An 8,528-nucleotide genomic window follows, 5' to 3' on the forward strand; every position below is an offset into this window, starting at 1 on the left:
CTATACGCCTGAGTTCTCTACGTAGTCATTGACATGGAAGATTCCTTGAAATAACATTTATGTCAATGTGTCTAGTGGTCTAATTATGTGCGGACAACAACCACTCAAATCATCAAGCCTTCTTCACCCACAACATTTGAGACTGGGTATAACTCTTCAAGCCCTCGAGACCCCATTCGCGACCGTTGCCACTCGCCTTCATACCCCCAAAGGGAATATTCGGAGCAACCTGGAAGTGTGAATTGATCCACACCGATCCCGACTCCAACTGAGTACCAATACGTTGCGCACGCTCCACATCCTTGCTCCAAACCGAGGCACCCAGGCCTGTATCGGTGTCATTGGCGCGAGCAATAACCTCGTCTTCATCGGACCATTTCATCAACGGGAGAATAGGACCGAATGGCTCCTCTTGCACCACTCTGGAATTGTCGGGAGGATTGTCGATGATAGTAGGGGTAACAAAGTATCCCTCAGATTCAGTGATAGATCCTCCTAGAGCGGGCTTCAGGTTCTCTGTTTGAATGGAAGAGAAGAGATCCTTGAGCTTCCCGTATTGCATTTCATTCTGCACAGGCCCGAAAAATACATCGGGCTCAGTGCCATTGCCGACCTTCAGGTTTTTAGTGAAGTTGACAAAGGCTTCGAGGAATTTGTCGTAGATCTTTTCGTGGACGTAGAGACGCTTGATCATCATGCAGACCTGTGCCGAAACAAGGAAGCTCAATGTAGCGAGCTGATTCATCTAGTTAGCCTTCCTCAGTGTAACCCAATGGGAAATATAGACATGCCTGCGGAACAACCTCGTCAATATCTACATCCTCGCAAACAATGGCGGGATCATTTCCTCCTAGTTCCAAGGTAACCGATTTCAAGGTATCCGCACAATGGCGCATGATCTTCTTTCCAGTCTCCGTTGATCCCGTGAAGCTAATTTTATTGATTCCCGGATGCGCCGTCATCAACGGCCCAATATTCCCATCGTCACTCAATACCTGAACCACACCAGGCGGGAAGATTTTCGCCGCCAACTCCCCAATCTTCAACGCGCAGTACGGTGTGAAAGGAGATGGTTTGATGATAATACAGTTGCCCGTATAAACTGCCGGGGCGATTTTTCCTACCGCTAGCAGCAGGGGGAAGTTCCACGGCACGATGCCTGCGACCACACCCATGGGTGTAAAGCGTTGAATAACACGCTGCTCAGCAGTATCTTGGAGCACTTCATCGTTGAGTTCGAGCTGCGGAATTTGTTTGCACCATGTTCCGGACATGTTTACTTCGATAGCGGCTTGGCCATGCGGCTTCCCTTGTTCTTGAACCAGGAGAGCCGTGAGCTCCTCAGCGTGTAGATCAATGGCTTCACCTAGGGCGACAACCTTGCCACGGCGCTCGGCGGGGCTTAATTTGGACCATGTTTTGAAAGCAGCCCGGGCGCTGTCTACAGCACGGTTCAAGTCTGACGCAGTGGAGACGGGAACGGGTGAATTGGGCTTGCGCGTGGCCGGATTAAGGCTGTGGCGGGTTGCTGATGTGGTTGTGAGTTCATTGTTGATAGTATTATAGAAGGTCTGTAAAAGAAGTTAGATAGCCATTCTATGGCAGGAAATTATAGTGGTGATGGAAGTAAACGGAACGCACAGTAAAATCAATCTTATCCAGGGAACCCATTTTGAGGTGGAGGATCTCGGTATAACTTCGGGCAAAGAATTTGATGTAGGACTGTCTCTCTCGAGGAGAAGGGATTTCTCTGTCTTATAAGTTTGAAATATGAGCTAGCTGAGCTAGCATCTGTAGCTTCGTATTTATATCTTGGCTGGATGGGTTATCCCTTAAACTACTCCACCTTCAGCTCCCAGGTGGGGATAAAGCGGGGATTATGGACCGCATGCCGTCCCGACGAATACGAGAGGCGTTTTGCCGTGTGATGACGCGTGATGGCTGGAGCACATCACGAAGTGATGCTAGCCCAAGTAGACTAGTGTGGACTGAATAATGGGCACTTTCTGATCGTCGGGATCAATGGCGTTCCCGGGAACTACCCGAGAATAGGAAATACGGGTTTCGCGGGGCCCCGCGACTCACCAGATCAAAAAGCTTCCTTTCAACACATCCGGATGGAGATTCGGCTTAATAGGTAGTCGACGGCAGATCAAATCGGGAGTTGCAATGCCTTACGCCCGAAAGCTAGATGAGAATCCGTAAACCCCGCAGGATGGAGATCTGCGAACGGATCAGCATCTGAAGGCTTGGCTGCCTACAGAGCCACGGCGCTCTTATCACGTTCGCCAATGAGAGCGTACTTTTCCCAAAGGGATGTGAGGAGTCACATCGGGGATGTGCTGAGAACGGTCCCGATAATCCGGCATGGTTTCTATCGGCGACAGGAAGCGCAACTATAGCAGCCTGTTGGATAAATACCCCACARAAGGTGTCCGCTTAGCTGGTGACTGACCTAATAATTGGCGGTTCATCAATAGCTGGTAATGAAGAGAGGGAATCATTGAGTTCGCATCTGGTCGCTAGTGGAGTGCTTAGTAAACCTTAATCAGCTCTCCCCGCAGTTGAGAATCCGGGGTTTGCTGCCTATCTCTGGTATTCGGATATAACCAAGGATCGGGTTCAGATCACGGCAAATCCAAAGGTCGAGCTGATTGGCATGCCTCGTAGTCTCCCATTGAGCCCAGTTTTGGGGTATGTAGTAGGATACCAAGCAGGACTGACGCTTAAATAGAACGGGTGTTTCCGTTATTTGGCCGAACATGCGCGAAGATAGCTTTTGCATTGAAAATCTTCTTTCCTTCAGCTCTTATTAAGCAAACAAAATCATGGCTGCGACCGCCACAGCACTGGTGATGAGAGAGGTGAATAGTCCACTCAGCCTGGAGGACATTCGTCTTAATGACCTGAGAGCCGACGAAGTGCTAGTCGAAATTCATGCGACAGGCATCTGTCATACAGATCTGTCTTGTATGAATGGAAATTTACCTGCATCTACTCCATGTGTATTCGGACACGAAGGTATGAAAATCCCGCTTGGATGCCCATAACCAGCTAAGACTTCACCTAGGGGCTGGGGTCGTTGTGAAAACCGGCAGCAGCATCACACATCTCCATGTAGACGACAAGGTGTTATTGAGTTATGCATTCTGCGGAAATTGCGAGCAATGCACCAGCGAACATCCAGCATATTGCAACCAGTGGGTGCCGAGCAACTTCGGTCAACAAAGGTCAGATGGGAGCTTTACCCTGTCTTTCCCGAACGGAGATCCTCTGCGTGGAAATTTCTTCGGTCAGAGTTCTTTCGCCAGTTTGGCCATTGTGCATGCATCATGTGTTGTGAAAGTGGGTCCTGAATGTCCTTTGGATAGATTCGCACCGCTAGGTTGTGGATTCCAGACTGGAGCAGGGGCAGTGATAAACACACTTGACGTGCAACCAGGATCAAGCCTAGCGGTATTCGGTGCTGGTTCCGTGGGTATGAGTGCTATCATGGCGGGGAAGATACGTGGCGCAAAGACTATTATCGCCGTGGACTTAAATCAGGATCGGCTAGACCTTGCGAAGAAGCTTGGAGCGACACATACCATTATCGGATCTGATGAGGACATTGTCAAGCAGATCCAAGCGATTTGTCCACCGCTTGGAGTGCAGTATGCCGTTGACTGTACCGGTGTTCCGGCAGTTGTTGAGAAAGCTATTCAGGCGCTTGGGACGCGAGGAAAATTGGCCACTGTTGGTGCTCCAACACCCGGAAAAACAGCTAAAGTCGATATATTCGCACAACTGGTGTTCGGTCGCCAGTATGTAGGTTGCTGTGAGGGAGACGGTCAACCCGAAAAGGTAAATATGCTCCCGCACAATCAGATAAAGCAGCATCGCTAAGAACGTCTAGTTCCTGCCATACCTCATTGAGCAAAATACCAAAGGGAACTATCCCATCGAGGAACTCATCAAGAACTATCCGATTGAGAAATATGATGAAGCAATCAGCGATATGAAGACCGGCAAGACTTTGAAGGCAGTGCTACTGTGGAAGTAGAGTTCTGGTTTTTGACAGGCTCCATAGCTGCCAGGACACGAATGTATAGAATGAATGATGGTAATAATGATGGAGTCGATGGAGTTGGTGGCGTTGGGGTTACGCGGAGTGAAGCGGCAACTGGGACCGTGGAGGAGATCATGGAGCCTGATCATGTGATCGATATATTTACAAAGATAGACAACTGATAAATATACGACCAACCTGTCTGTTATAATTCTGTCACACGATATACAAATCAAACTTATAATCTCATTCTGGTTCAGCATCATAAAAGAACTAGACTGCAAATGTCTCTCAAAATCAATAAATCAACGAATAGAAAGCCCTATATCCGCTGCAGATACTTGACTATCTCTAAATGGTCCTCCTTCTTCGCCAAGTCCAAAGGTGTATGTCCATCCTCGTCAATGCTGTCGGGATCGGCCTTGCTCTGCACCAGAAGCTCGACACACGCAACATGTCCTTTCTCGGCAGCTGCATGCAACGCAGTCTTACCCCGCTGACAATGGACCTCGACGTCAGCTCCATGGCGTAATAAATATTGAATGACCTTTCTATGACCGCTGGAAGCTGCTTCAAACAGGGGAGTGTTGTTCGTATATTTAGCTCGTGCATTAGGATTGGCCCCTGCTCTGAGTAGCAGCTGTGTTAATCCGTTGTGACTTCCCATTGCAGCATAATGTAGCGCAGTAAGGTCCCAATCATCGGTTGTAGTATTTGGGTCGCCTCCCTTCTCGAGAAACTTCTTCACCACTGGCATGTTACCAGCTTTAGCTGCTTCAATCACCATTCTTCCGTAGTATTTTCGCACACGGGAGTGATTTGGCGGCTGGGATGACTGAGAGACAAACGGTCTTGGAGGGGAAGTGTTCTGCTCTGCATGTTTCTTCTCAGAATCAGTTTTCTCGGGTTGCTGAGGATGCTGCATAACTGGGATAGATGGGTGCTGAAAAGAATGTGCCGACGGTGTATATCTCGGTGGGGGCTCGGAATTTATCGGTTGCTGGTAAACCTGCGGACTTTGAGCTAGAGGGTTCGAGGGATAATGTGTGGCCCCCTGGTTGACCCCGTGTGCTGGCAAGCCCAAGTTGATGTTCTCCGGAATATCAGCCTCGGAAGGGCTGGTTGAAGCCGTGGCTAAAAATTGTTACTAGAGCTTTCTCGAAGGAGAAAACAATCATGAAACACATTCGCGTGTAGATGGGGTGCTAACATTCTGGAGAAACCGAGCCTTCAATCAGAAGCAACAGATCTTTTGTGTATGCAGCTGCCGTAAGTGCCGCATATCCCTGCCACATGTCGTTCTTATGGGAGTCTGCATAGTCACAAATTCCCCTAATGACAAGACAGCGGAATGCCTCCTGATACCACAAGTTAAGAAGAGGAAATCAAGGAAGAAATGTAGAAAGACGTGCGACTCACCAAAGCTCCCGCTGCTTCCGTCTCAAAACACAGCACTCCGTGCTTCTCCCTCAGACGTTCCCTAAATTTCCCATTCTTAATGACTTGATTTCCCGATCCAATAAGCCCGTAGTGAACATTTGGTTCTGTCGTTTCCCGTGGCGTCCGAAACACGGCCATGTGGTGACTGCAGTTTCTGCAATTATTGCCAGCGACATGGTCGTAATCAGCACGGTATAGCACATCGTTCACCATTCCTGGATGAGAAAACTTTGCACGTATCCTGGGGTGCTTTCTCAGAGCGTCGCTAGTGATCTCCATCAGACCACTGTCCCTCATCATATAGTCTGCCTGCATGGCGGCAATGGCTGCTAAGGCTTTAGGTGCCGGCCTGTTAAGGGCGCCAGTTGCAGTCACCTCGCCGTCCGGTCCTAACTTGCCGAAATCGTACTGCAGCACTCCAGGGTATCCTGCAACCGGCATGCTGACCACCACATCTCCTAAGCGAATGTCATGGGACTCGCTTGGCACACCACCTCCGATGCCCACCATCAAAGCGAACTGTATGGATGGAAAGACGCGTCTCATCATACTTGATGCAAGGGCTGCCTGAGTAATTCCGTACACACCGGCCTGTAAGATGGCCAGTACGACATTATGACCCCCAATCCGGCCAAAGCGATACTGATTGGTATCAAAGTCTGATAGAACTTCCAGATCAGGTGGCCTCCGATGTTCCACGTCCAGCATGGTTCTCGCTGCTGTAAGCTCGAGCGGCAAAGCGCAGATCCAGCCTACTCGATAGTCGGCGCACCGGAGTGATATCTGTGGGCCGTATGCACACATGACTAGTTGTTAAGGAGATTGAGTAATGTTGTAGGATATGGAGGGCACTTGAAATGAGAAGAAAGTGGAGGCTTGTCACTAGCTTGCAAGGATAATTGCCCGCTTTTCAATGTTCCTCTGCTCAATGTTGGGCTGCAAAGCCTTCCAACAATTGTCCTTATCAGCAACTAATTGCCAGCAAGTCGTGGGTATAACTCAGCTTTACTAAGTGTTGTTCGGGCAGCTATACCTTCATGAACAGGTGTTCAGGGTGCTTCCAACCCCCGGGATCATCGGAACTCTATCGTACCACACAGTGCGCGTGTACGTGGAAGGGTCAGAACCGATGGTTCAAGCAGATGGTATGGAGACATAGAAGCTTGAACGGTGCTCATAAGACAAGCCACAAGCTGAACTTTGCAAAGTAATGAAGGCGAGAATGTAGATAATCCCACTTTGTTTCACTATTACCCCACCATCTGTTGCTTCAGTCCGAACTATCTATTATTTTGGCTAAATTACTGATATTTTAGGGACTCTTAGGAGGTTCTACCATGAATGGATTGGGTCTCTATGGAACAAGTTCAAACTGAAATCACAAAAAGCAATAGTAGTCCTCGCGCACCCAGTATGAATCAAGCAAAACTTGGGAATATCCCGGAAAATAATCAGAAGCCACCAATTCAAGCATTCAACAGCCTTTCAAAGGACCTCATTCGGGCTGAGACTGACCGATAAAGCTTTGCAGTTAGATAGAGTGAGACTATGCTTAAAAGGCCAATTGCAAAGGAAGGTATTAGCTTACCTCAGAAGCCGTGGGCCTGATAAGCCCAACAAATGTTCATATCTTCTTTAATTCGTTGGCCAGTTCCTGAGCGATACTATCAAATAGTCCTATGACCGTCTTCTGAGCCAGGTATGCCACCATATGGCGCTTGAACTTGTCATTCGACTCATTGAAGGCTTTCACTTTTTCGGGACCGCAGATTTGGAGTACATGGCTTCGGAAAAGTTTTCGGAGAGTATCCTGCCTGGCCGTGGCATCGATGTGTTCGAGGGTTATGTCGACAAGATCAAGTGTTGCCTTCCCATTGCTTCTTTCAGGGTTTCCGGACATTGTGACTTCGGAAAAGATAAACCAGTTGTGTTAAAGTGTTGTAGCGGGGCAGAGCTGAGGGTGATGGTTATCGTGTCGTTGGCTGATGGGATATTGATACTGTTGATGCGAGCATCATCGGGATTATATAGGTTTTGCAACAAATCCCCAAAGTTAAGTTGTGGTTTCTCAGAAAGCAAGCGTGATAGAGATAGCCTCAGAGTTGAGGGAGGCAATACGCAGAAGCAAGGACGCCCAACGAGTAGACAGCGTGTACAGGCTCACTGTGGTCATCTCCCTGACTTTTCTCAGCCATAATGCCAGATATCTCTATTCTACGAGGCTAAAAGAATTGCTCCTTCCCGAGGTATACAATGGGAAGGGTGCTTAGGGCACGAAGTATACAGTGACCTCCTGGGTAGTCAACAGTTTAACCGTGTGATGAGGGTACTTGGGCGTGATTGCATTAGACATGAAAGAAGACATGAAACAAACAAAAGAGAGGTGGCAAACAGCACTCAGTAGAGTAGACAGCTGATCAGGAGCGGTGAAGATAGGGGCATCTGATAAAAGCATTTTTTTTACCAGACAGGCTTCCTTACTGGACATTAGCCAGGACACGCGCAGATAGACATTTGCACGTTTTATGGGCACACTGCGTATCAACTGGGGAGAGGCCAGCAGAATGACTGACGTGTTGCCACACGTTTGGGCCACGGGAGTTTGCCCTTTATCGTTCATGCAGTGCACAAGGCTGATCTCTGTGTATGAGTGCAGTGATTGGCGGTCACGGTCAAGCACTGCACTAGTTGCTTGCATGTATTGTTTCGGGCGGATGATGGTGATGTCATCGAGTTTCATCTAATTTTGAAGACGATGTTCCATTTAGCAAGTACTGAATCAGGCACAGATGGATATTTACAAAGGGTAAGAGCATATGGTTTATTCAGTTCTCGTAGCGGCCACATAGAGCCGAACATGAAGGCAGATTCGGAGAACAGCGACCGGCACTCCAGACATTAGGCATCAAGACAGCCTGGTTAGGCTGCCCCCAGGGTAAGTTGTCAGGAATAAGTGTGCTCATTGCAAGCCATACTTTGCTATATCTCGGTGATTGGGGGTTTGCTTCTCCGCGGTTGCCGCACAACGTTGGGGGGGGGG

The 8,528-nt window shown here is 48.7% G+C and overlaps 4 protein-coding genes across 4 annotated transcripts; 1 reads left to right on the top strand and 3 right to left on the bottom strand.

Moving 5' to 3' along the window:
- Positions 1-112: 112 nt before the first annotated feature.
- Positions 113-1,671, bottom strand: An01g00620 (uncharacterized protein; the record flags this gene model as incomplete). Its single annotated transcript, XM_059748292.1, has 3 exons — positions 113-745; positions 801-1,571; positions 1,642-1,671. 3 exons carry the CDS (start codon positions 1,669-1,671, stop codon positions 113-115), a joined length of 1,434 nt encoding a protein of 477 aa, XP_059603030.1.
- Positions 1,672-2,828: 1,157 nt separating this feature from the next.
- Positions 2,829-4,042, top strand: An01g00630 (uncharacterized protein; the record flags this gene model as incomplete). The annotated part of the gene is made up of 3 exons (XM_059748357.1): positions 2,829-3,021; positions 3,071-3,843; positions 3,896-4,042. 3 exons carry the CDS (start codon positions 2,829-2,831, stop codon positions 4,040-4,042), a joined length of 1,113 nt encoding a protein of 370 aa, XP_059603031.1.
- Positions 4,043-4,370: 328 nt separating this feature from the next.
- An01g00640 (uncharacterized protein) lies at positions 4,371-6,196 on the bottom strand (the record flags this gene model as incomplete). Its single annotated transcript, XM_001388471.3, has 3 exons — positions 4,371-5,182; positions 5,259-5,406; positions 5,468-6,196. The coding sequence occupies 3 exons, from the start codon at positions 6,194-6,196 to the stop codon at positions 4,371-4,373; spliced, it is 1,689 nt and encodes a 562-aa protein (XP_001388508.3).
- Positions 6,197-7,112: 916 nt separating this feature from the next.
- Positions 7,113-7,388, bottom strand: An01g00650 (hypothetical protein; the record flags this gene model as incomplete). The annotated part of the gene is made up of 1 exon (XM_059748485.1): positions 7,113-7,388. The coding sequence occupies one exon, from the start codon at positions 7,386-7,388 to the stop codon at positions 7,113-7,115; it is 276 nt and encodes a 91-aa protein (XP_059603032.1).
- Between the last annotated feature and the right edge of the window lie 1,140 nt (positions 7,389-8,528).

The sequence above is a fragment of the Aspergillus niger genome (genome assembly GCF_000002855.4).
Source record: "Aspergillus niger supercontig An01".
Taxonomy (NCBI): Eukaryota; Fungi; Ascomycota; class Eurotiomycetes; order Eurotiales; family Aspergillaceae; genus Aspergillus; species Aspergillus niger.